This window comes from Emydura macquarii, unplaced genomic scaffold (assembly GCF_026122565.2).
Source record: "Emydura macquarii macquarii isolate MOO-44397 ecotype Brisbane River unplaced genomic scaffold, CSIRO-AGI_Emac_v2 contig_1253, whole genome shotgun sequence".
Classification (NCBI taxonomy): Eukaryota; Metazoa; Chordata; order Testudines; family Chelidae; genus Emydura; species Emydura macquarii.
The window spans coordinates 850,885-878,568 of NW_027131390.1; the positions used below are offsets into that span (position 1 = coordinate 850,885).

General features: G+C 43.2%; 1 protein-coding gene across 1 annotated transcript in view; it reads left to right on the forward strand.

Moving 5' to 3' along the window:
- The window catches only part of TEX11 (testis expressed 11), a 100,069-nt gene that overhangs the window by 54,959 nt on the left and 17,426 nt on the right, over positions 1–27,684 (forward strand). The window contains exons 14-22 of the mRNA XM_067547968.1: positions 3,006–3,143; positions 7,495–7,597; positions 8,539–8,663; positions 9,431–9,516; positions 10,257–10,310; positions 11,120–11,160; positions 20,275–20,361; positions 20,667–20,737; positions 26,473–26,589. Coding sequence (XP_067404069.1) covers positions 3,006–3,143; positions 7,495–7,597; positions 8,539–8,663; positions 9,431–9,516; positions 10,257–10,310; positions 11,120–11,160; positions 20,275–20,361; positions 20,667–20,737; positions 26,473–26,589 — 822 coding nt within the window. The remainder of the gene's footprint in view (positions 1–3,005; positions 3,144–7,494; positions 7,598–8,538; positions 8,664–9,430; positions 9,517–10,256; positions 10,311–11,119; positions 11,161–20,274; positions 20,362–20,666; positions 20,738–26,472; positions 26,590–27,684) is intronic.

Consider the following 27,684-nt stretch of genomic DNA (forward strand, 5'->3'; position numbering starts at 1 on the left):
TCCACTGGTGGGCTCCAACTTTGTATAGCTAATCAACAGGCCATCCTTAGTAGATATGCCTTCAACTCATGGCAGTCCATGGAGAAATTTGTGGAGTCAATACCACCAGACTCCAAATCTGAGTTCTCCACCAAGGCGAAAGAGTGTAAGGCTGTATCAAAGACACTGCTTCAGGCGGCCTTAGATGCAGCGGTGCGGACAATGTCTTCAGGAGAGGCTCCAGGCCTCGGGCTTCCCTCATGAGGTCCAGGTAACCATCCAGGACCTGCCATTCAAGGGTCCGGCCCTGTTTTTCTTCTCAAACAGACTCCAATCTTCATAGCTTGAAAGACTCCAGGGCCATGCTGAAGTCCCTTGGGCTGCATGCTCCAGTGACCCAGAGGAAGCTGTTCAAGCCACAGCCCATGCTTCGTTTCTATCAGAGTCAGCAGAGGTAGGACTCAACTGTCGAATGAGCAGGAACAATAGAAGGAGGCCACCACAGTCCTCTGGCTAGGGCCCTGGTCAAACAAAGTAACCTGCAGACCCTAAGCAAAACTTTTGAGCATGTACCCGAGGATGGTGCACCAATCATTGTTCTGGATTCATCCCTCCTTTTGTTTTCAGATAATCTATCCTGCTTTTACTATGCCTGGTCCCAGATCATGTCAGATTGATGGGTTGTACGCATGGTCAGACTGGGATATTCACTTCAATTTTCATCTCACCCACCTTCCCATCCTCCACCCTCCCCGTCCCTCTTCAGGGAACCCTCTCAGGCCAACTACTTCAAGAAGAGGTGCAAGCACTTCTTAGAGTGGAACAGTGGAAGAGGTGTCTAAGGAACTAAGGGGATTTTTCTCTCACTATTCCCTAATCCTGAAAGCCATGGGAGGCCTTCGTCCCATCTTCGACCTGCAAAATCTCCACAGATTCATGAAGAAACTGAGATTCTGCATGGTCTCCCTAGCCTTCATCATCCCTTTCCTAGATCCGGGCGATTGGTATGCAGCCCTCGACCTAAAAGACATATACTTCCACGTGGCTATCTGTCCGGGCCACAGGAGGTTTCTCTGTTTTGTTGTCAATCAGGTCCACTACCAGTTGATGGTCCTGCCCTTCAGACTATATGCGGCTCCCCTGGGTATTCACCAAATGTATGTAGGTGGTCATGGCTTTTCTGAGGAAGAAAGGAGTACAAGTATATCCTTACTTCGATGATTGGTTGGTCAAGGGATGCACCAGCGTGCCGGTGGAGGCAGACATGAGTCTGATAAGGGCTATCTTCGACAGGTTGGGCTTTATAATCAATGAGCAGAAATCAACACTTATCCCTGCCCAGGGGATAGAATTCATTGGGATGGTGCTGGACTCCAGGAAGGCCAGAGCATGTCTCCCAGAGTCTCATTTTCTGACCCTCATGGCATAATAGAAGATTTAAAGCGCTATCCTCAGACCATGGCTCAGAATTACCTAAAGCTGCTGGGCCATATACACGTACATCATATGGCATGCAAGGCTACATCTCAGGCCTTTATATGCATGGCTAGCCTCAGTTTACCACTGAGCTTGGGGTGACATAGACAAGGTAGTCTCGCTCCCCCCCATAGTTTTAGAGGCCCTAGAATGGTGGTGCCATCCTCACATTGTACGCACAGGAGTCCTCTTTTGCCAATCTGTCCTTTGCTATGTTTGGTAATGGATGGATCAGCAATGGGTTGGGGAGGTCATTTCCCTCTATTTCCCTTCTCTATTAGTGTTTGCTCACATACCCAGCTCTATTTTTTTTTCCTTCTCCTGACCTGACATCTTTCCTGTTTTCCTTTTTTCCTCCTTCTCACTTCCCAGTCCCCTACTTTTATTTTCCTGTTCTTCTTTTATTTCATCACTTCACCTCCTACCCGAGCTCTGATTCATCTGCTAGTTCAGCATCTAGACTCTTTTCTGTCTCTCCTTCTTCTCCAACTGTCCCCTTTGGGTGGATTCCAAGCTCCCTCCCCAACTCAAGCTGCCCGCTCACTGTTTGTTTCTCTCCCCAGGACAATGTTCTATACTGCTGCACCACAACTGCAGCAGATGCTAGTGCCAGGGTCAGGATTACTACACAATATATGCTGTAATATAGCTAAATATAAAAGTATACATCTAGAAACAAAGAATGTAGGCAATAATTGCAGGATGGGAAGATGGGGGAGACTGTATCCTGGGAAGCAATAACTCTGAAAAGAATGTGGGAGGGTGGATATTGAGCAGAACGTGAGCTCCCAGTGTGATGCTGTGGCCAAAAGGGCCAATGTGATCCTTGGATGCATAAGCAGGAAATCTTGTTAGTAGTATAGAGGTTGTTTTACCTCTGTATCTGGTACTGGTGCAACTGCTTCTGGAATATTATGTCCAGTTCTGGTGTTTACAATTCAAGAATGTTGTTGATAAATTGGAGAGGGTTCAGAGAAGGGCCATAAGAATTGTTAAAGGATTAGAAAATAGGCCTTATAGTGATAGAGTAAAGAACCTCAAACTATTTAGCTTAACAGAGAAAAGGTTAAGGGGTGACTTGATTACAGTCTGTTGGTATCTACATGGGGAACAAATTTTGATAACGGTCTCTTCAATATGGCAGAGAATGGTTGTAACACGATCCAATGGCTGGAAGTTGAAGCTAGACAACTCTAGCCCAGAAATAAGGTGTACATTTTTAACAAGCTAATTAACCATCAAACAGTTTGCCAAGGGTCATGGTGAATTCTCTATTACTGGCTATTTTTAAATCAAGACTGGATTTTTTTTTAAAAAGATCTGTTCTAGGAACTATTTTGGGGAAGTTCTATGGCCTGTGTTATATGGGAGGTCAGACTAGATGATCACAATGGTCCCTTCTGGCCTAGAAAACTATGAATGTATGTGAATATTTCAACCTTTTGATTATTATGAAGCCTGAGTTATATAGCTTAGGAAAATATAGTCAATTTAAATTTCATTGTGGTTGTTTTTTAGTTTTTAATTTAATTTTTTTTTTAATTTTCTAGGCAAAAAACTACTCTGAAGCCCTTCATTGGTATAACTATTCTCTCAGCTTTTATTCATCTGGGCAGATAGATCAGAATTTGGCTAAGTTGCAAAGGAATATGGCTTCCTGCTACTTTCATCTGAAACAACTTGAAAAAGTATTTTTGTTGTTGTTGTGTAGTAATGTCAATGGAACTTGATTTCAAATTGTGAAAGAGTAAAAGGCAGTGGGGGTTTGTTCTGTAGCTTTTCTGTGTTGAGGTATATGATTACACTTGAGACTTCAAGGTTTAAAAATGTACTCATTTAGTTATTATTAATGTATTAATTTCCCCCCACACACACTTCTGGGTACTTTACAAACATAAAAGAGGGCATGGTTTCTGCCACAAACAGCTTACAGTCTAAAGAAATGATAGAGTAGAGAGAAGGGGTCTCATAGATAAGTAAAATGGCAGATTTGTCACATCTTGATACTAAAAATGTTTTTGATACTAATAGTTTTATATTTCCTTTTAAAAACATATCCCCATTTGCTACTTGACATGGCCAGTGTTAGTTGGTTAATTTGTTATGGGTATCATGGTAGACGTTTTTTCTTCAAAGTGGGCAATGGCTTTGTGCAGTAGCTCAGAGAGATGAAGCAACATGGCTGCATCATTGCAGACGGGGAGCAATGTAAAAAGAGACAAAGGTGGAAAAATTGGGAGGGCCTTCAAGGACAAGAAGTTTGAGCCTGATGTGCTGAAAAAGCTACTGTACATCAAGGCTGCTTTGGAGTTACTGGTAAATGTACTGTTTTGTATAAAGTTATATTCCAGCACGTCATCAGACCACTAACTTTAAGTGAGCTTAGTAACAAAATGACTAAGTTGATGTATGCATTATAGAGAGGGAACTTTAATAGCTGTAAAGAACAAGAGAGACCAAATGGGGCAAGTTATCTTTGTGTCTCTTGGCATAATAGCTAGTGTGGCTAGAGCAGACTCATAACTAGTATCGATGTGTAAGCCTAAAAATCTTACGACTCTTAACGTAAGGCTTATAAAATGAATCCCGCTTTTGTTTTATTTAAAAAAGCATCTTGAGTACTTGCTTTAAGTGACCATTAGATGGAGTTCTAAGTTATGTTTGTACAGTACAAATAATGTAAGAACTTGTCTGCTGATACTGCCTATGTGATCTCTAATTCTGAACGCAGAGCAGAAAGGCATGCTGTGAGGTGCAGCCTGAGGTGCCTTTTGAAGTTAGACTCTCAGCAACTAGTGTGATATTCTCATGAAGTTGAGGGCATTCCTTTTCCTGTGTACACACCAACCTGACACTGCCAGTCTCATGTACTGTAGCACAGTGGGAGTCTCTTGGAAACTCATTGTATTCTACTAATGTGTGTGACAGATATTAGGAGAGTTGTGCTGCACCTTCATGTGTCCCAGCCCAGTTAAATTTCTGAAACTGATGACTTTATGAAAAGGGAAGAGTTAAAGAGGCTGGGAAAATAGTGAACAATTTACTGGCGTCTCTAGACACCATGCTACTAGGCACCATAATAGAGCTCGTGCATAGTGGCAGCTGTTGTTAAAATTGCCTAGGTGTTTAAATTCTAACCCCCTGTTTTAAGTTCCTCATAACTTCTCAAAACTTTAATTTTTTGGGCTGAAGTTTTCCAGGTCTGGTATCTGCCTGAAGGTGGAACTTCAAGCAAAAAACATTCAACTGTTTGTGAGTACAAGGAGAGAGAAAAAATAAATTTTCCTCATTAGAAAGAAATTCTTTCAATTTATTTTACAGTTTTACAAGCAAAATGGCTTAGGGTATAAGGTTGAAATTTGGCTGGGAAACAGTTCTCACTGAGAAGTGCCTTTACATATTCCCGTGATAGATGGTTTTGATTTGACTAAATCAGGAAAATTTGAACATCACACTTTGCATTTTCATAGAATATTTTTAATAGTAGCTCTTTAAAACAATATTTGATCAGAAGCTAGGATGTACTGTACATGCTTGTGTGTCTTAAGGGGGCCTCTAATCTAGCATACAAAGACATCTAACAAGCTCCAGTGACTGGAAGTTGAAGTTAGAAAAATTCAAATTGGAAATAAGAAATCGTCACAGTCAAAAAGTTGCAATTAACCATTGAAACTGGTTACTATGTAGTCATGCAATTAAAGCCTATGCTAGTGTGTAAACATGAGTGAGCCAATTTAAAGTTGCACAGTGAACCTTAATTATGGCATTTCCTAACTTGGGTGCTTGGCTCTACAACCTTAATGTTCTTTTAATGTTGTTTTGAGATTTAATTTCCTATCTAAAAAACAAAAATGAAATAACAATAATTATATCATGTGGAACTATACTGATCTCCAACTTGTCATCAGCAGGGTTTGTAACCATTAGATCCACAGCATTAACTGCTGCCACTTGAACTAACTGGTAGGAGTAGTAGGCTATTATCATCTCCATGGACCAGCCACTGGAGGGGGATGAGACACACATTTTAGCAGTGGGTTTCACAGCTATTTGCTGAAAGAAGGGAAATGTAGAGACTCAGGACATCTGGCTTCAAATCCAGGTTCTGGAGAAAAGTTTTCTATAGGGGTTATAGACCTGTCTGCCTTTGTGCCACCAACCTATCCCAGTCCCCTTCTTCTCATATATACCTTCAGCTCCTGTTTTGCTCCCCTCCCCTTCTATTCTTATCCAACTTCCCACTCCAGCTCCTGCCTCCCTCTATGCCTATCCACCCTCCACCCACTCCAACTGCTACCCCCTCTCCACACTGGTTCCTTCAGTCCCTTCTCCTCCCCCACCATTCTTCATCCCTCTGAACTCAAATTGGGCTGCATCCTTTTTTACCATGTTGCCTGCTTGCCAGCATCAGGAGGACTGAGATCATAGGAGAGAGAGTCTCTCTGCTCTCTGTTTCTGTGCCCAGTGCCACACTGGCCCTTGGCTGGTAGAAGGAGCAATTGCAGCGAAAGTCCTCCTCAGCCCCTCCAGACTGGACTGGAGCATGCTTAGTGCAGATGGACTCATAGAAGGTGTAGCTGTCAAACTCTAACAAGTCTATACTGAGCATCTGCAGACAGACTTTTCAGAGGCTCCTAGCTTGGCTAACAAATGGTTGTAATACTACTTTTTTAATTCAGGCCAAATAATGTGTTTTTCTCTAATCTCATTCTCAGAAATGATTGAACCATTTTACCTGAAACTTTCCAAAAAAATTCAAGAAAATTCAGCCACAGGCAGACACCAGGCATGAAAAATTCTAGCTTGAAGGGTCAAAGTTCGGAAATGTTATAAGCAAATGGAAATAGTGACTTGTAATGGGAAGTGTCAGACAACGTTAACTATCAGTGGCCCTACTAGTCTTTTGCACTTGTTTTGGTGTACCCCGGGGTGGGTCCTCAGCATTAGGATAGAACCCTGGATCTTAGCCTGAGCTGAAAGATCCCACTCTGTTAGCCAGCCTATCAATCATTATATGTTTTCCACCCACCACTAGAGAGGGACAGAGAATCACACTGAGTGGGTATGAGTTACATGCTCCAGCTAGATGAGGAAGCTTGTCCTGAGTTTTAGAGGTCCATCCAGCTCTAATCCCCATACATGCCATGATAGCAGGGATTGAACCTGAGACCTCTACATCTAAATGGAAGAACCTGAACTGCCATATCTGAATGACCCATATCTGTGAGTCAGGGATGCAGCAGGCTCATGAACTTCTGTGTCCCAGCCACCACTAGACAGGGCACCATATTATTGTCTAATGTTGGATACATGTGGCAACTTCTGTTTCTATGAACTACTGTATATGCCAAGTAGAGTCCAGGAGAGTCATTTATATACAGGAGGCGCTGCAGACCCCTGCCTCATTGAATTTCATCTCAGAGGGTCAGCACCACGAGACTTAAATAGAGCCTAGGCCTTGTGCTGGCCTTCTGCACAAGAGTGAATTTCATTCTTACTGCTTACCTCACAAGGTGAAACTTGCAAGATTGTGGAAAAAGCAGTCTGATGTTACACTGTAGCAGCTGAGAAATATTGTATGACCCTGGCATTAAAGACTGTATTGTTAAGGGGTCAGAATTAAGGGTATTTTAAATGTTTAACTGCAATATTAACTTCTCTTAATATAGGCTTTTTTTTTTGATGGAATAAATTCCTAAGATAGCCAAATGATCCTATAACAAACGTTCTATGACAGTTTTGTGTCTTTTATTGTCCCTCTCTGTATGCGCGAAAGTATCAAAAGTCTATTTTTGTAATTTTTATGGTTGAAATCTCTTTTTGTTTTTCAACTCTGGATAACTTAAGACTTTTAAGATCCTCAGGACATGACTCTTCTGTTTGTAAAGCACCAAGGTTTATACAGCTGTGAAGCTGTATAAATAAATCTTACATAATCATTAATATCTTCTCTTAGTTTAGCTCACCCTTGCTACAGTATGTGTTACTGACTCCTTGTCATGATTGCAATAAAATCCTGTTAATCTTTTCTGTGAACAGGCAAAAGAGGCAGTGAAGGAAGCAGAGAGGTGTGATCCCAGCAGCATCTTCACTCAATTCAGTGTGTATAAGATTGCAGTCTTGGAGGGTAATACAGAAAAAGGTAGAAATAATCAGAAGGGTAATATGTTACTGTGTACATATCAACAATCGATTATTTTTCAGTTTTATGGATTAGGTCTTTTTCTAACAAAAAACCTGCCTTATATTTAATGGCATCTTGAGGTACACTCCATGACCACTTTCACCAGTTTGGTCCGATGCGTAATTTATACTATCATATATCCCTGCTGAGATAGCTGGTGCAACAAACCTCTGAACCTAACTGCAGGCTACATTTGACTAGAGAAACTACATGGATTGCTAAGACAGCTTTCAGAATGACATGTCTCTTTGTGTGCTGTCTCCTTCCTAACAAGCTCTGCCATTTCACATTTTATTGAGAAATTCAGATCAAATAATGAAAACTAAGGCATATAATCCATCTTTATTTAGAAGACAGGGTAACTCACTGGGCATATAAACAGCACATTTTCCAAATAGCTCTGTGGCAATTAATCTTTCTCTATAAAAATTTTTATGGCAAAGTAATTTGTTCACATAATCTAGAGCAGGAACAACAGCAGAGCATGAACATAAAGGCATCACCCTTGGTATGAACCAAGACATGGGAGAGTGAAACCCCACCTGATCTATGGGTTATCTATTAGAGAGAGTCTGGCTTTCTGCGACAACCTGGCATTCCCAGGGACAAGAATTCAGGGGTGCCAGACAAGGCTTCCATTGTTTGGTAATACTATCTACAGGAGCCAGGAAAATCATGTGAACGTCTCTCTAGCAAGTACTGTGCTTAACTGTGGAGAAGTGCTAACATGTTTACCTAGTCAGGATAGGTTTTCCAGGGGGAACTTGTGAAAATCAGTTGAAGATGTCAGCCTTTCCACAAATCGGTATGATATTTGTGTTAAAACAGTGAAGTACAGCTACTTCCATTTGCTTCTATGAAAAATTCCACTAACAGATGGTTTCTCATGTCTATTTCAGCTGTTGAGGCAATTGTTGCAATGGGGAAGTTAGCAGCAAGGCCAGCTCAGCATGAAGATAAGCTGCTAGCAGATGGAAGTGCAGCCACCAACCTTCTGAGTTTAGCTGCCCAGATTGCTTTAGAGGTAGATAGAGCTGATATATTTTCTTGGATTTCTGCTTTATTTTCAAGTAAGTGTAGCAGCTGTAACCGGTCCTACTTGTAGCCTCTATGTGCTACACTAGAGAAGATCTTGCTATGTAAATTCAAGTGTGTTGAATAAAGTGAAGCAGAGGTTTATTCCACACCAAAGAAATAAAGTTTTAAAAGAATTCTTAAGGAACATTCCTGCGGTATAGATGTTAGAAGCTGGACATTGCATCAGATGGTTCGTTAGGGCTCCCTTCTATCACAAGCTACAGAGTTTCTGTTGGTTTCTAAAAGGCTCAATTGCTGAAGATGCTTGATTCAGATGGGGAAGCTGCTTATATGTGCTTAAGGAGGTCAGATTCTGGGGTTGGGAAACACTGAAGGACTATGAAAAGTGACTTGTCCCTCTTGCTTGTCTGTGAGCAGTGACCCAATGGCAAGTGCACTGACTGAATGATTATATTGGCATATAGAGGAGCCCTTTTAGCTGTCTGTTTGGACTTTGCTAACAATATACATGTTCTAATGGCTTCCCCAAGCTGCACTGATCCTATTCTGTCCATGGACTGATTGTGCAAGGAATCACCTGATCTTTCATTAGGATTTTTTTTTTATATCTGGGGATGTTTCTTATGCAGAATTCTCTTGCCTTTCACCTATGAAAAGACCATATAGACCCAGCAAACATTTTCCAGTTGTGGGTAGAGTGGCATTGTCTGAGGATTGGCACAGCTTTTAGAAAATATGTTTCCTTATTTTCAGAGTGAACAGCAGGCAGTGGCTATCAGAGCTTTGGAGTATTTATCTCAGCACTCACAAGATTGCCAACAAGTGTTTACAGCTTTAAAGTGAGTATTTGAGATACCCGTAAAGGAAGGGAATTTGTACTGCTTTTCTTTCTTTTACTGTATTACATCTGATTAAATTTTTAGTGTTCATGAAGGTGAAGAATTGAGCAGGTGAGGTGTGCTGTGCTAGCCAACAGCTCCTCTGCTGGTGAAGTCCAGAGCATTCCATGGCACGGCAAAACATACCTCAGTCTTGAACTGCCAGACGTTTAGCAATGCCTGTCAGAGGCCTCTCTTGAGCAGCAAATGCCTGTTGCTCTGAGTTTAATATAGTGTGTGGTGGACAAATGACTAGTAGTGATTACAATGAAACTGCAACAAATGCATCTGACTTGCTGATGATGATCTCCAGAAGTCAAAAGACTGGTTTGGTATGTGGTGTCTAGTCCTAGAACTTGGATTTGTTGATAACTAAGTAATTTAAAAAAATATAATGTTAAAAATGTTCTACCCTATTTTAAGAATAATAATGATAAGACAAACATATTCCTTCCATTGTTTACTGCATGCCAGCCAGACATTGATTTAGCAAAGTTGAGGACAAAATAAAGAGTGAGGATGGGGAAAATTTTATAAAGTTCTTAATCCCAATCTGATGCCCTGTGTCTTTCAGTTGGTGTATTAAACTGATTGCACAGAGAAGAGCTGGGAAAAGTTGTCTCTTGTTGGAGTTGAAAGGCACAAAATATTAATGGAGATGTAATTCTAAGTCTCATTTCCTGTGTTTTTCTTACATGAAGGTGTTTGATTCGCCTTGTGTTGTCAAAAGTCATGATGGAACCCAAAGAGAAGAGGTGAGGCCATTTGCTAAATACATTTCCCTATTGTGACTGTCCACTTTTATATGTTTTTTATTTTCTTACCATGTTCTTATGGGACCAGTATTTATTCATGCCAGACACCAATTGACATAACTGAATAAGAACTTCAAGAACTGGGCATCAAGTGTGATCATCTCTTCATCTTGTATAACTTTCCTCCAAATACTTGCACTTCTCCCTCTCTCCTATTAACTGGATGATAGCATGATGCACATTCCACAATGATGATTGATTTAGTATCAGGCAGCTTCTCTGAGGTTGACATCTCAAGTTGACATTTGAAGAATGTGCCTGTCACGAGCCCTGAGAACAATGTGGTCTTCCCTGCCAGAGACCAAGCATTTTTCAACTTGGTGTTGAGTGCTCACAAGCCAAGGAAAGGAAGAGTCCCAATGTTGGCGGTAGACAATGGAGCTCCTTGGATGGGGCTCTATCACTTTGCTCTGCACCCAAGTTGGAGTTAGTGCTATACAGCTTACTTCTGATGTTGCAAGGAAACAAGACTATGTAAATTAAACTTGGAAGTTGAGTCTGTGGCCTCCTTTCTGAGAAAATCTCCTACAACACTCCTCTTACGGGCCTACAAATCTACAGGTCTACAACACTCTCACAACAGGCCAGCAATGCTGTCACTATAGGTCTTACAACACTATGGGTATTGAGTCTATACATCTTTGACAAAAGCAGGAGTTACTGTATCTGTAATTAGAGTTACTGTATTCTGTCATACCATATGAAATAATCAAGTGTTATGTAAAACTGGATTTTTTCCTCCATTCTAGGACTAAAGATGTGGACAGACTTGTGACTTACTTGACCTCGGGTATGTAGGTGTTTAATTTCCATTTTCTGTGTTTTGCTCATATCTGAAAATATTGATGGTACAGTTAATGCTGTGGTTTTCTGCTCATGAAAGCCTGCAGACTAGAGCTGGAAGAGCTTCATTCCTAGTAGGGCCTGTAACAGTGTTAGCTACTTCCCATAGACAAAAGGCTCTCTCTTCCTACACAGTTTTCCCTAGGGAAGGGGAAAGCCTACTTAGGGTCACACATGCAGTCAAAACAATCACGTATCAGCTACAGTAGCAGGCCTAGGGGCTCCAGTTTGGGATGGCCCGAAGTGGCAGTTCTCTACTCTGTCCACATGGATAGGGCTCAAAACAGCACCTGTAGTAGGCAGGCAGGAGCTATGACACAAGAAAAGGTTTGTTGTTTTGTTAAGAGTTTCCAGTGAGAATTTATAAAGGTGCTAATTAAAGGCCAAGTGCTGGGCTCTTCATTGTCCTAACTATTTACAAGGAGGATTGTTTATATTAAAGTGACTTCTGTTCTTCCTCTGAAACTTAGATATTTGCAGAAAATAATAGAAAGTTGGTAAGAGAAATGAGAGTCTAATCATAGTACTGATATCACTTCAATTACCCCCGCCTCCCCCAAAAAATCCCTCTCCCCCCACTGGCATAATGCTGTTATGGTCCCTTTTCAGAAGGCTCTCCTCTGGTGGGGGAAATGTTTAGTTCTTCTTGGAGTGCTGGTTCCCATGTCTAATCAACACATGGGATATGCATGCACACCATGTGCCAGAATCTGGAGATTTTAACAAGCAATGTCTGTTGACCTGCACATGTGCAATAGATCTCCTCATGCTCCTGAGTGAGAGTATAAGAGGCAGTGGGGGTCGATGCCTCCTCAGTTCCTTCTTACCACCACATGCCCTGAGTTGGAATCGAATGTCCTTTCCTGTTTCAGCCTTTCAGAAAATCCCGTGAATAAGATTGTAAGTAGTTATTCTTTTAGTCTAGTAAATTTAGTTTTTAGCATAGTTAGTGTAGTTTGTTTCCCCAGATCGGGGATTCTCTCCCTGCGGATGGGGACTATGCCCAGAGTCCTGGGCTTCAAAAATTGCACCTCCTGCCCTAGATCTTTCTCTGTCAGCGATGAACACCAACGCTGCCTCTATTGTCTGGATGAGAGACGTATTTCAATGAAGTGCAGCATTTGTTGCTCATTTCCACTAAGAACTCATGAAGCCCGTGAGCTTAGCTTTAGAAAACACTTAAGGGAGAGGCCATGAGGCTTCTCTCCGATACAATCCAGACCAGGCAGACCCTGTACATTGACCTCACCAAATGAGCAGCGCCCCTCTGAGAATGTGCTTAGGCATGGAGCCCTCAATTTCTAAGCCTAAAGACTCTTCCTGCAGGACTTAACCTATGAAAGCAAGGGACACTTTTATGGGCTCAAGGACAAATACCCATCAAAGATTGTCCATAAGAGAAGTGCTCTTTCTTCAGTCCCATTAACTTGGGACAGGCCCTTATGTGCAGACCCTAAGGAACCGGTTCCATAAACGAAGTCCAGACTGACTGTAAAGTGTTCAGGAAGAAGGAATCTTCATTGAATGTCATTGGCTGTTCCCATCCACGAGTGCAGCTCCGGACTCTGTGGCACAGAATTGTCCGCCCAAAGAATGCACCATGACTGCTACACAGAGACCAACACAGCATCAGAGAATATCTTCCTTCCTTACCCACACTCTCCCCTCTTCTCTGGCCTCATCTTCCTGAAGAATATTAATACACTGGGAGATGATACTACTTTGGCATCCTAGGAACCATCTCACTTACAGCCATCAGACAGGATTTTCCCAGACTGATGGCTCCACCATTCCAACAGGAGCAATTTTCAGATTCAGACAAATTTGATGAGCTGGTCTGTCCTTCATCCCCACAGAGAGAGCCAAGCCTGGATAGGCAGTCCAGGGCTTGCAGTTGCTACCATTATGGACATGACCTCCCTAGGGACAGATGACTCCCCATGCCATGGGATCCCACTCAAATGGTTGGCCCCTCTTTTTGGCCTTATTAGAGTCCATGGGATCTGTATACCAGATGTCTGGGACCAACTCAGGAGTCTTTCTCCTCTTCTCCCATGTGTTAACAATCAGTTCCATCAGCGTGTGAGGAATAGGAGGATGTTGAACTGGAACTGCAGGCACCGACAGTTCCAATGGGAATCTCCTCTTGCCTGGAAGAGGTGGTCTCTCATTCTTCCCCATCCCCACCAGACAACAATAAGCAACACCAGGACTTATTATGAGGAGTGGCTAATAATCTCTAGATATATCTGGAGGAAGTCCAAGACCCACACCACTGACTGTTGGACATTCTGCAGCGTAAGGGAACAAGTAAGGTAGCCCTCCCAGTTAATGAGGCCAATTGAAATCAACAAGATTGGTCTGACACCCCAGTGTCCTGCACCCCACACCTAAGAGGGCTAAGAGCTGCTATTTTGTCCTGGCAGAGGGAGCTGAATTTCTCTTCTCCCACCCTGCTCCCAGCTCTCTGGTGGTACAGGCTGCTACAGAACTAAATAGGTCACAATGTTTAAGGATCACCCCGTCAGATAAGGGCTCCAAGAGACTGGACCTCCTGGGGAGAAAGGTCTTCTCGTGTGCGGGCTTTCAATCCCTCTTTAATTACTACACTAAGATGGTGATCTTTCAGGACAAACTTTCATATGAGGACAGAGCCCAGTTCCTTTCCCTTTTAGAGGAGGGCAGACTGGTGGCAAAAATGGCCCTTCAGACTGCAGTTGATGCAGCAGATACAGCATCCAGAAGCTTGGCCACAGGTATTGTTATGAGGAGCAATTTGTGGTTGCAATCCTCAGGCTTCCCTAGGGAGATGCAAAATACTATCTAAGACCTTCCCTTTGACGAGTCCAACCTCTTTATCGAGAAGACTGATGATTTTCTCCACTTGTTAAAGGATTCAGTGTCTACCCTCTGCTTTCTGGGGAACTCCTGCCCAAGGAGGAAGCACCAAAGGGGAACCTATAAGACCCCTCCTTCTCCTCATACATTCTACTACCAGCATCCTGCCAAGCTTTCATGCAACCAACAGAAGACACAGAGGCCCTGCTTTTCAGCCCCCTCTATTCCCAGCCCACTGCTAGGAGTCACTTTTGACGTTTTAGTTGAGACCCACTTGCCATCTCTGATGCCACTGCCCCTTCTGTCACCTACAGAGGCTGTCTCACTGTTCACCCACAGTTGGGAGCTAATCATGACGGATAGTTGGGCCTTGGCGATTGTCCATCAGGGATACTCCATAGAGTTCTTCTCCCTCCTTCCTCACAAACCCTCTTCCTGGTCCCCCTTTGAGGACCACTCTCATGAAGTAATACTTCATCTGGAAGTGGAATCGCTATTGCATCAAGGGTCAATAGAGTTCATCCTGTCCCAGTATCTAGGAAGAGGGTTTTATTTTCTGTATTTCCTAATTCCCAGAATAGACAGCGAGTGGAGATCCATTCTGGATCTTCGACAACTCATCATCTTCATACAGAAATTGAAATTCAGAATGGTTATATTGGCATCAGTAAACCCCCTTTCTTCAAGAAGGAATGTGTTTTGCAGCTCTCGACACAAAAGAAGCATATTTTCATATAGACATTCACATTCCCACAGGAGATTCCTACAGTTTATGGTGAGCCAGGAGCACTTCCAGTTCTGAGACTTCTCCTTCAGACTAGCAATAGCAGAGTGTTTATGAATGTTTTTTCTCCCTCATGGTGGCCCAGATGAGATGTCAAAACCACACAGTCTTTCTGTATCTTGATGACAGGTTCCGGGTAAGTCACTCTCAATAGGAGGTCAGGTCAATTATTCAATGCCTCATTCAGAGTCTTGCAGCCCTAAAGGTTTATGTGAACAGAGAATTGTTCGTTTTATCCCTCATGAGGACAATAAACTTACAGGGGCAACACTGAACTCTGTTTCTGCAAGAGCCTTCTTCCCCATAGAAAGTTTTAATCAATGCACAACCTAATTTCTTTTATTTCCTGCAGATAGAGGACTACAGTGTGAATGCACATGTCGCTGCTAGGTCACATGGCAGCCGGTACTTATGTGATACCCTTCTCCAGGCGTCATCCACATTGCCTTGCAGGCCTGGCTCAATTCAGTCTACTCCCCAAAGAAACACCGTATCAACTCCAAGGTGACTGTTTCTACCAGGATCATCACCTCCTTTACTTGGTGGTCAAACCCGGACAAAGTTCCCTTCTGCACACCTACTCCCAGTGCCAATGTTGTAACAGATGCCTCCCTTCTGGAGTGGGACATCTACCTGAACAGTCACACTGCATAAAGCACGTGGACTCTGCGGGAGGCATCCTGGAGCTGCGGGCAGTCTGCCATTCATGCAGGGCCTTCCTCCCACTCATTCACTCCCTCCACATCCAAACGATGTTGGACAATATCACCACTGTGGTCTACATGAACAAACAAGGAGGAGCAAGATCTCTCTTGCTTTGTCTGGATAAAATAGATAAAGAACTGGCTAGAGCACAGGGCTCAATGAGTAGTGATAAATGGCTCCATGTCTAGCTAGCAGCCTGTCACAAGCGGAGTGCCCCAGGGGTCGGTTCTGGGGCTGGTTTTGTTCGACATCTTCATTAATGATCTGGAGGATGGGGTAGATTGCACCCTCAGCAAGTTTGTAGATGACACTAAGCTAGGGGGAGTGGTAGATACCCTGGAAGGTAGGGATAGGATACAGAAGGACCTAAACAAACTGGTGGATTGGGCCAAAAGAAATCTGATGAGGTTCAACAAGGACAAGTGCAGAGTCCTGCACTTAGGATGGAAGAATCCCATGGAGAACTACAGACTGGGGACCGATGAGCTAGGCAGCAGTTCTGCAGAAAAGGACCTGGGGGTAACAGTGGATAAGAAGCTGGATGTGAGTCAGCAGTGTGCCCTGGTTGCCAAGAAGGCTAATAGCATATTGGACTGCATTAGTAGGAGCATTGCCAGCAGATCGCGGGAAGTGATTATTCCCCTCTATTCGGCATTGGTGAGGTCGCATTTGGAGTATTGTGTCCAGTTTTGGACCCCCACTACAAAAAGGATGTGGAAAAGTTGGAGAGAGTCCAGCGGAGGGCAACAAAAATGATTAGGGGGCTAGAGCACAAGACTTACGGGGAGAGGCTGAAGGAACTAGACTTGTTTAGTCTGCAGAAGAGAAGAATGAGGGGGGATTTGATAGCAGCCTTCAACTACCTGAAAGGGGGTTCCAGGGAGGATGGAGCTAGGCTGTTCTCAGTGGTGGCAGATGACAGAACAAGGAGCAATGGTCTCAAGTTGCAGGGGGGGGAGGTCCAGGTTGGACATTAGGAAAAAGTTTTTCACTAGGAGGGTGGTGAAGCACTGGAATGGGTTACCTAGGGAGGTGGTGGAATCTCCATCTTTAGAGGTTTTTAAGCTGCGGCTTGACAAAACCCTCGCTGGGATTATTTAGTTGAGGTTAGTCCTGCTTTGAGCAGGGGGTTGGACTAGATGACCTCCTGAGGTCTCTTCCAACTCTATGATTCTATGATTCAGTCAGGCTTTGGAACTGATGCATCAGGCACAGCAACACCATCCAGGCGGTGCATCTCCTGGGAGTTCACAACTCCTTAGCAGACAACCATAGCAGGCATTTCTCAGTGGATCACAAGTGGTGAAATCCACAACTCTGTTCTGTCAAACATATTCACATGGTGGGGTACACCTCTATGGGACCTCTTTGCATCATAGATGAACAAAAAAATTCTACTGTATTGCTCCAGAGGAGCCATAGGCTGCGACACCCAAGGTGACACTCTCCTACTGTTGTGGAAGAGTGGTCTCAGGTATGCCTTTCCTCGTATCCCCCTGCTACCCCAGATGCTGAGAAAGATATGTTGCAAAGAGGCCAGTGTCATTCTCCTAGCATCCCACTGGCCCAGACAGTTTTGATTCCCAGAGCTTCTGACAATTTCAGCCTGCCCTCCGATCAAAATCCACCCCTTCCCAGAACTCCTGATACAGGACACGGTCAAACATCCCAACCTGGGCTCTCTTCACCTCATGACCTGATGTGTGGATGGGCATTGGAAGTAGAGCACTCTTGTTTGTCCCCTGTCCAAGATATACTTAACTAGAGTAGAAATAAATTGATTGGAACCTGTTATTTGGCTAAATGGAAACGCTTCTCTAGCTAGGTAGAGCAATAGGCACAGTCAGTTTCCCCAAGCATCCCTATTGTTTTAGATTACCTCCTGTCTCTAAAGAACTCTGGTCTCTCAATCAGGTTGTTACGAGTCCATCTAGCAGTCATTAGTGCCTTCCTCCCTTCAGTAGACGGGTGCTGTCTCTACTCACCCAACACAATTCAAGAAAGGCCTCATCGAGGCCTCATGACCAGTCATTAAACCCGTGCCACTATGGGATCTGAACCGCATGCTGTCAAAACTTACTGGGTTCCATTGTCTGAATCCTTACCAACATGTTCCATGTCTTACCTATCCATGGAGATGGTGCTTCTAGTGGCCATCATTTTGGCTAGGAAAGTTAGCAAACTGGGGGCCCTCATGATGGATCCCCACCCCTTTTTGCAGTATTTCACAAGAACAAAGTATCCCTTCACCTTCACTCTAAATTTCTACCCAAGGTCTTCTCTGAATTCCACCTTAACCAGTGTATTCACTTTCCTGTTCTTTTCTCAAAACTCCATGCTTTGTCTGAAGAGAAGAGACTTCACTCCCTGGAGGATGGAGGCTGATTCTTGACTTAAGAAGACTCAGCAAATTCGTGAAGAGAGAGTGCGTGGCAAATGTCTCCCCTTTTTATAATATACCTTCTCCCCTCTATGGTTCCCTCCTTCCCCCAGGGTCAGGTGACAAACAATGTCCTTATATGGACTCATCCATGTCCTGAGTCAGTGAGTGTTACCTCCTCATGGTTCCAAACTGACCCAGGGAAGGGAGGGAGAGGAGTTATTTAAGTTAAGCACCAGTGGTGCCACAAGAACTAATGGATATAAACTGGCCATCAGGAAGTTTAGACTTGAAAATAGATGAAGGTTTCTAAGCATCAGAGGAGTGAAGTTCTGGAACCACCTACTAAGGGGAACAGTGGGGGCAAAAAACCTAGCTGGCTTCAAAACTGAGTTTCATAAACTTATGGAGGGGATGGTATGATGGGACAACCTAACTTGGCAAATAACTGATCTTTGACTACTTGTGGTAAATATGCCCAGTGGCCTGTGATAGGAAGTTAGATGGGTAGGTTCTGAGTTACTACAGAGAATTCTTTCCGGATGTCTGGCTGGTGAGTCTTGCCCACATGCTCAGCGTTTCAGTGATCGCCATATTTGGGGTCAGGAAGGAATTTTTCCTCAGTGCAGATTGGCATAGGCCCTGTGGGTTTTTTGCCTTCCTCTGCAGTGTAGGGCACGAGTCACTTGCTGGTGGATTCTCTGTACCTTGAAGTCTTTAAATCATTATTTGAGGACTTCAATAACTCAGTCATAGATTAGAGGTCTATTAACCGGAATGGGTGGGTGAGGTTTTGTGGCCTCTGTTGTGTAGGAAGTCGGACTAAATAATCATAATAGTCCCTTCTGACCTTAAAGTCTATGAGTCTGTGAGTCCTTTGTTCCTGGAAGGCTGAGCTGGGCTTGTCCTATACATGCCTTGACGAGGAGCGAACTGCCCCTCTCGCTGGGGAGTTTTGTCTGGGCATGTTGTAAGCCATGAGGACACATCATTGGGAATATTACATAATGCAGCCTCATAACTATACATGTGAAACTGAAACCAGCATTCTACCACAACAATAAAGATCAGTACATCATGAACAGTCCAAAGACATCTGACATGATATACGTTGCATTAGATCATACACAATTATACTGTAAGGATGAACATGGGGGTGCAGGACGTCACACACCTAAAGTGGGGCACCCATAGGGACACTCCTCAAAGAAGAAGAGAAGGTTACTCACCCTGTGCAGTAACCGAGGTTCTTTGAGATGGTTGTTCCTGTGGTGCTCCACTGTACTCCCTCCTCCCCTCTACTTGGGAGATACTTTGCGGTAGCAAAGGAACCGAAGGAGGTTGGTTGCATAGTGCTATAATTGCCTGAGGTGGTGCGAAGTGGGGACAGCGTATGTGCGACCAACCAGGCACTGCTACTACAAATCTCAGATTACAAGCGCAGGGGTGCACAATCACCTAAAGTGGAGCACCCCAGGGACAATCATCTTGAAGAACCTCAGTTACTTACTTATGGTTACTGGAAATTCTTTAAGATGTGTGGTCCCTATATGTATTCCACTAACCACCCTCTATTCCTTCTACTTCAGCTCTGGATTGGATTCATGGTAAGAAGAGAAACTGAGGGGAGGGGGGTTGACCCTTATTGCTTATTACACTCTTGCTTGAGAGCACTAGGAGATCTGCTGCACATTGTGGACCAATGGATGCTGCTTGCTAAAATCTCCAAGCTAGGGAACATGGTGTGCATGCATATCTTATGTGAATAGGGACCATAAGAAGAACTTCCAGTTACAGTAAGTAACCTTTGTTTTTACTAGACCTTTTCTCTCCTCTCTTCCTGTCTTGGGAAGGGTAGCTCATGAGAAAATATACATTAAGTCCTGTAGCTGCTATAGTCACCATGACTATGTCAGGGAGAGTGAGAAGCTCAAGTAAAAGAAGTTTCCTCCACTAGGCAAGAGTGGGACCCTAAGAATAGTATCTCAGGTGGTTGAGGGGATTAATTTTCTTGCCCCAACCTCCTTCCATCAGATTAAGCCAAATCCCACAGACCTCAGTTGGGCCCCAATGTCAATGAATTTCTTGGTGAAGGGGCATGATACATTTTGTTTGTCTGTCCCCTGTGACAATCCTACCTATCTAGTTGGAAATGTTAGTTTAGGCACATTCTAATGGTTTTCTATGAGCTCTCTCTAAAATATTAGATCAAACCTGTGTGTGGTACCCCACGTGCTGAATTACTTAGATTTCTGAAGCACCTTAATGTGTTTTGTAGTCAATATTGGGCATAAGAAATGCAGTTGTTCTGCTCAGGAAAAGCTTTCTATCTGTCAAATGACATGTTTCTGCAGCACATCAGAGACTTGCTGAGCCTTTCACAGAAGGGAATATGACACTGCACATGAGGACCCAGGAGGCTCACTGGTTTAGAAAAATAGGTAAGAAGCATGGCCAGCATGTAAACAGAGGGAGAAAAGGAGCAAAGGGTTGGAAATAAAAAGCTCATGTTTGAAGAACTGACATTTGGTGATCTGGAAATAATTGATTTGAAATCATGAATAATCTATATTAATAGCAACTACTGACTGTGTTTCCTGCTATTGTTAAATGAGCCCCTGGTATTTATATTGTTAAAATGTAATACTGAGCCTGATATGCCAGTCACCGGAGATTGGGAGATTGGCACAGACTATACCAGGCTGGAGGTTTTTATTCTGATCTCTTGTCTTATTGATTTTATTAGCTTGGAACTTGGCTATACAATTTGACAACTGCCTAGGAACTATGAGGGATTTCTTGGTACTGTCATTCAAGGTATGTGCTCTAGCTAGTATTGTCCGTGATGTGATGGATGATGAAGTGCATCTGGTTTTGTTACAAACTCCAAACAAATACATCAAATCTTTCCATAGAGAGCTTCACTTGGGTACCCTTAGGATTAGATGTCTTTGTCACACAGAGGAAATCCAGTCACTACTTCAGATTTCAGAATGATAGTCATACTTTACATTATGTGATTTAAAAAATGGGATTCAAAATATTTCAATTAAAGGGACAATTTCTACCACCAGGTGATTACTGAGGTTTGGCAACTATGCCACTGATGCAAATCTATTACATAGACAACTGTTCTCCACCTCCTCTGCATGCAGAACTCCCATTAACATAATGGTTTATGTACATGTTATTAGAGAGGGACCACAAAGTTGTTAGACCTCTAATGTTATAAATAATCCTCTGGTTTAATTAATATGTATTATCCACTGAACTACACCTAATTCTTGCCAGCAAGTTAAAGAAGTATGAGTTGGATGAATGGACTATAAGGTGGACAGAAAGCTGACTAGATTATTGGGCTCAGCAGGTAGTGATCAATGGCTCGATGTCTAGTTGGCAGTCAGTAACAAGTGGAGTGCCCCAGGGGTTGGTCCTGAGGCTGGTTTTGTTCAACATCTTCATTAAGCAGTGGTACTCCGAGGAAGGCTGGGTGGTACGCGAGCCGAACTGCGCCGCTGTTGGAAGTGCCCGTCCACCCTCGGGAAACTCTGCTGCCGAAAAGGGGCAAACGGCGGAAGGGTTTTGGCGGAGGGCATCGTTCCCCCCATGTAACCCGCTGCTGCCGAAAGTGCCCCCCGCCGCGAAACACCGCTGCCGCGAAACGCCGCTGCAAGTCCCCCCCCTTTTTTTCCCGAGTGGTACTCAGTTACTTGACCTGACTGTACCTGACCCGAGTGGTACTCGGGAAAAAAAGGTTGAGAACCGCTGATCTGGAGGATGGAGTGCATTGCACCCTTAGCAATTTAGCAGATGACATTATTGCGGGGAGAGGGGGGAGAGGTAGATACACTGGAGGGCAGGGTTAGGATACAGAAAGACCTAGACAAATTGGGGATTTGGCCAAAAGAAATCTGATGAGTTTCAACAAGAGGAAGTGCAGAATCCTGCACTTAGGACGGAAGAATCCCATGCATTGCTACAGACTGGGGACCAACTGGCTAAACAGCAGTTCTGCAGAAAAGGACTTGGGGGTTACAGTGGACAATAAGCTTGATATGAGTCAACAGTGTGTCCTTGTTGCCAAGATGACTAATGGTATATTGGGCTGCATTAGCAGGACTATTGCCAGCAGATCGAGGGAATGATTATTCCCTCTATTGATTACTAAGAACCTAATAGTTGAGATTCAACCATCATCCATTCAGTAGCATATTAATGTAGTTATCAATGACATACTCATGATAGCTCAATAAATAAACTTTTAATAATCAGTTCCTAAAGTAATGTCCCTATAGGTGTTCCACTTCAGGTGTACTTACACCCTTTGCACCTTTAATAGGAGGTTTTTGGTGATGGTGCCTGTTTGGCCCGCGCATTCACATTATGCTTCCTTGTGTCTCACTCTGAGGCTGTATAGGGCTGTATGGGTGAACCACCCACAGTTTCTTCTCTGCCTGATGAGCATTCATGTGCCTGACTTATCCTAGTCACCCTATTGTTTTAGTTCTATTATTTACTTTTTATTTAGGAATTTAGGGGGACTTTCTCCTGATCCCTTTCTCCTTTTGGGAGGGGGGAACATTCTCTTCTTACATACTGTTGTTCTGAGGTATGCCAGGCTTGCCAGGCATGAAGTGGTTCATTTCTTGCCGGGAGGGCATCCCAATCAGTGACAGACATTCTTGTTGTATCTGTTGATTGGGAGAGTCTCATATCCAGCAAAAGTATTCTATTTGCACTGCTTTTAAGGACAGTGCAATTAAAAATCAGGCGCTAAGAGTGAGACTTTTAATAATAGAATCATAGAATCGTAGGACTGGAAGGGACCTCGTGCGGTCTTCTAGTCCAGTTCCCTGCACTCATAGCAGGACATGGAGCCTTCCCTCCAACCAGCCTCAGATCCAGGCCAGGAGGTCCCCCCCAGACATCAGTTGCTGAGTGAACACAGTACCCTGTCAACTTTGTCATGTTCAATTGGGTGTACCCAAGATAAATCCATGGAGAAGACCCATAGAAGCCGAAGACATTCTCGACAGAAAAAGTTCACCTTAAAAAAAAAAAGACCTTGGTCCCCAGAAAGCAAGACTGCTTTGGAGACCTCACGTCTCACACTGGATATGGCTGAGGCTCCAGACACTCTCAGTATGGAGCCTATACCTGGGGTTCCGGGGTCAGCAGAAAAAAAGGGCACCAAGCATGTCTCGGTCCCAAAACTTTTGGTGCCACACAAGGAGGACACTGCCTCATCAAAGCATTCCACCTCTAAAAGTACAGGGACAGCTGCTCTAGCAGGCCTGGTGCTGGCCACCAGTCAGCTGTTTGGTGGCTCCAGGGCTGGCCGCTAGTTAGCTGTTCTGGCAGCCGCTGCTCTGTAGCCCTGGGGCTGATAGTTGCTCCAGCCCTTGCCCCAGAAGAGTTCCTGAAGATCCTGGAAAGTCACAGAATCCGTGACCTCCATGACAGAATTGTATCCTTACTTATGGCAGACTCTCCATTTACAGTATTTTTCAAGGACAAAGTTTTGTTATGTCCACATCCTAAATTTTTAGCCAATGTGTCGTATGAGTTTCATATCAACCAGGTTATCCGCCTTCTGTTTTTTCCCCTATGCCTTATCAGTCGAGACAGGAGGCAGTTTTGCACACTTCTGATGTTAGGAGAATGTTAACCTTTTATTTAGACAGAACTAAGTCATTTAGTAAATCACCCAAACTGTTTGTGGCTATTGCAGATAGATCAAGAGGTTCAGTGATTTCCACTCAGAGTTTGTCTAGGTGGATCTCTGACTGTATCGTATTGTGCTATAAATCTTCAGATATGCAGCTTCCTTTTAGGGTGTTAGCCTATTCTAGAAGATCTCTATCTACTTCTTTGGCATTACTCAAGAATGTCCATATTCTGGACATTTTGTATAGCTGCTACTTGGTCTTCCATACTTACCTTCTCCCAGCATAATGCAGTGGTCCAGTCTTCTGGATCTTATGCTGCTGTTGGAAATGCTGTGTTGTCTTAGGTCTGGACTTGGCGCTGATGCTTCCTTCTCCAGCTGGGGGTACTGCTTGGTAAGCACCATAGGGGCACTACTGAAAGAAGAAGGAGTGGTAACTCACCCTGTGCAGTAACTGGAGATGTGTCCCCCTATGGGTGCTCCATGATCCACCCTCCTTCCCCTCTGCTTTGGAGAAACCTCTGGGGACCTTGTGGTAGAGAAGGAATTGAGGGTGGTTTGCCCATGCAGCCCTATATAGCCTCGGAGTGGAGAATGAGGAAGCATAGGGTACATGCATGGGCTGAATAGGCACTACCACCAAAAATCTCTGATTAAAGGTGCCTATGGTGTGAGTATGCTTGGAGTGCTGCACCCATAGGGTCACACATCTCAAAGAAATCCATTTACTGCACAAGGTGAGTAATATTTGCTTATTCACACTCCTGTAATTATCCAAATAAACTTACACTTCATTATGTATAAAATATGCCAGAAATATGTTGTATTACAATTACACAAAGTCTGGTCTATACACAATTCCTCTCTATAGAACTGGGGTTTATACAGGACAGGTTCCTCCCAACCAGGTACCTGAATACTTTTGTGACCTGAGGCTGAAATTAAAAGCAGGGTTCCAGGAATACTTTTTATCTTCAAAACAGCACAGCCATCTGTCAATCCTGATTGCAGAGCAAGTGCAATGTTTTCTGCTCTACCTGTAAAGATAGGCAATCAAAGGCTTCTTTAGCTGTGAGAAGAACATAGACATATAGTTTAGGCCCAAAATCTGACCACTGCTGTTTTATGAGGGGAAGTATATTTCCAGATATCTTTGACTTTACTGAATAATTTAAATAACGAAGAGCTACTATTTTGTGCGGGTCTGAAATAGTGTGAAGTCCTGCAGTTACTATAATGTCCAACACCTGCTGGGATGAATGGACCCGCAGTATCTGTTACCCCAAGATATTGTGATAAATGTGTCCTTCTCCAGCACCTCCCAGTGAGGGCACAGCATATGTGTGAGAATCAGAATCTCATCAGAGATTATTTTTCATTGCATTTTCAAAAGACTCTGATTTTCAGACCATTGTAGGGATATCAGGCTGGGACAACTGACTTGTGGAGATTTCAAAATTCTCAGTGAATCACATACTTGAATTCTATTCAGGTTCTAATAGGACTCTCATCACTGTGGTCACTGAGCACCTTCCAGAAGTATCATAAGTGATGTGACTAGTACCTGTCATGTGGTTCATTCTTTCTGTATTCCTTTTCCCAAGGAGGAGATTTTCTGTGCCTGAGGATTATTTCTATTTTTCAAAGCAATTCAATACGTTAAATGTACACTTTGCTCTGTGTTTATATTAGCAAGGCAGATAGAATTGTACCTTGCATCAGGACTAGAAGGAGCATGAGGTTTATGATGGTCCTTAGCTCCTGTGAGAGTTTGTTCCACAGTTTGAGATTGGCGGCTGAGAAAGTCTGTCCGTTTCACAGATGAGCCTTCCCTTTGCAGTTTCATTGTGTTGTAGTTTTGGTCCTCATCCCAGAGTTTTAGGCTCTCAGGAATCCTGGGAACAAAGGGTTAAGCGCCTTAAAAATAAGGACTGAATGAATATCTGTCAACGTAAGAGAGAATTTGGGATAATTTAATTTGCACTGGTCTAAATCTGGTATAATTTCACTGAAATCTGTACAGTTATTCCAGATTTTCACTGCTGTAATGAATCAGAATCTGACATATAGACTTTAAAAACTGTCTTAAAATAAATTCAAAATAAGGGAGTCTACCCTGGAAATAATGAGACTTGGCAGATCTGCATTTACAGCCCTTGTTTGGGAGGTGAGAGCCTTTTGCATACTAAAGACACGTTTAAAATAAGTGTTGTCATTTTCAGAACAGGGAGGTATATTTGGAAGTTGTATAATGTCCCTGTAAACAAGAAACATATGTATTAATTTTAATGCTATACAGAACATGGGCTCAATCAGTGTTGCCTGTAAGAAAAGGAGAAAGTGATTTTGAGCTTTTGAGAGCTTATCAATACAGGAAAAATATAAAAGAATGACTGAGAGTATCCCTTTAATGTATGTGCTGTTGTAGCCATGTTGGTTCCAGGGTATTACAGAGACAAGGTGGGTGAGGTAATATCTTTTATTGGACCAACTTCTGTTGGTGAGAGAGACAAGCTTTTGAGCTTACCTGGACCTGAAGAAGAGTTCTGTGTAAGCTCGAAAACTTGTGTCTCTGACCAGTCCAATAAAAGATTCTATCTCTCCTGCCTTGTGTCCCTTCAAGTAATACTTGTCCCCCAGATCAGCTTCAACAGAAGTGACGTAATCAGTGATCTTCAGGTGGAAAAAAATGAGTGGGAGGGAAGGAAATGGTATTTGAGCCTCTGGAAAAGTGTCACAAACAATGGTAAGGAAAGGAAAAATGGAAATGATAAGTAAGCTGCTTCCTTTTCATCACTGTAGTAGAAAATGGTTTTTTTTAATTCGTTGATTGCTGGCAATGACGCAGCAGTATTTTCACTGTCCATTCACGTTTCTATTTTAGTTCTCCCAGTTTTGTCCGTCTGATAAAGCTGTTCTGATTGCCCAGAAGACATGCTTGCTGTTGGCTGCTGCCATTGATTTGGAAATGGGGAGATGTAGTTTAACACTCACTGAACAGGTAGAGTGCTGTTGTGTTAACTGGCCCTTTACATACAGGTCATGTGAACATCTGGCTTTTAATGTACCCTAAACATAGCTTCTTTCAGTGTTAAATTATCAGTTATTTCATGAATGATGGGAGCTTGAAAATATAAGCCTTTCACAATATTGAATATACTTAAGAGTAAATGTGCATGTTGCTTTATAGACAATGTAAGATATTGGACCAAAACCTCAGCTGCTATAAATTGATTTTGTTGAATTAAATGGATCTACACGAGCAGAGAATCTGGGCCAGTGTCCCTGCCCCAAGGAGTTAATGTTACAATCTACATTAAGATAACATATAAGGAGGGATGATGGCAAACCATGGTGGAACAGATAGATTAAGACTCTAGCAATAGGATTATGCAGTTGCTGAGTTTGATGATATGAATATCATGAAGGTCATAATTTTTATTTTCTGATACATACACATACCCCCGAGGAGAATATTCACGTTAATAGGTTGTGGAAGAAGTACAGAAGTCTGCTGAGTGGTGATGAATGCAAAGATTTGCTGAGCAGGGTTCAGTACTGGGGCCATTGTCTTTTCCGCAGAGAACACTTCACAGAAATAGGTTTCTTTTTAAAAAACACTCTGGGAATGACTCTCCTGTGAGTACTGGCCCCAATTGTGACACTATGATCTTGCCTTTGCACCTCTTTGACAAGGATTGAGAGCCCAGCCATGCAGAACAGACCAATGCTGCTAGTTGCTCTCATTTTGTCTGCAACCTCTGCATGCCCCTTTTTACAACTTTGTATGGTGTCAGGTGATAATATCATTCTGGATTCCAGGGTTTGATTTCTGGTACAAATGTAGGTGATAATGCCCTCTGTTACTCTGCCAGAGCCCTTAAGTTCAATTTCTCATTCCAGTGCAGGTTATAGTGAGTGCGCTGTGTTACTGCTGTGCTGGGTACTTGGTTTCAGAATTCTGAAACGAGTCTCTTGCTCACTAGACAGTCAGGCTGCAAGAGTCTTGCACCACTCAGTAGCAATGTTTTTTGGCTGATGGTTCGTCTAAGCCATGTCCCTTAGAGCAGTATTTCTCAAATAGTGTTCTGCGGAA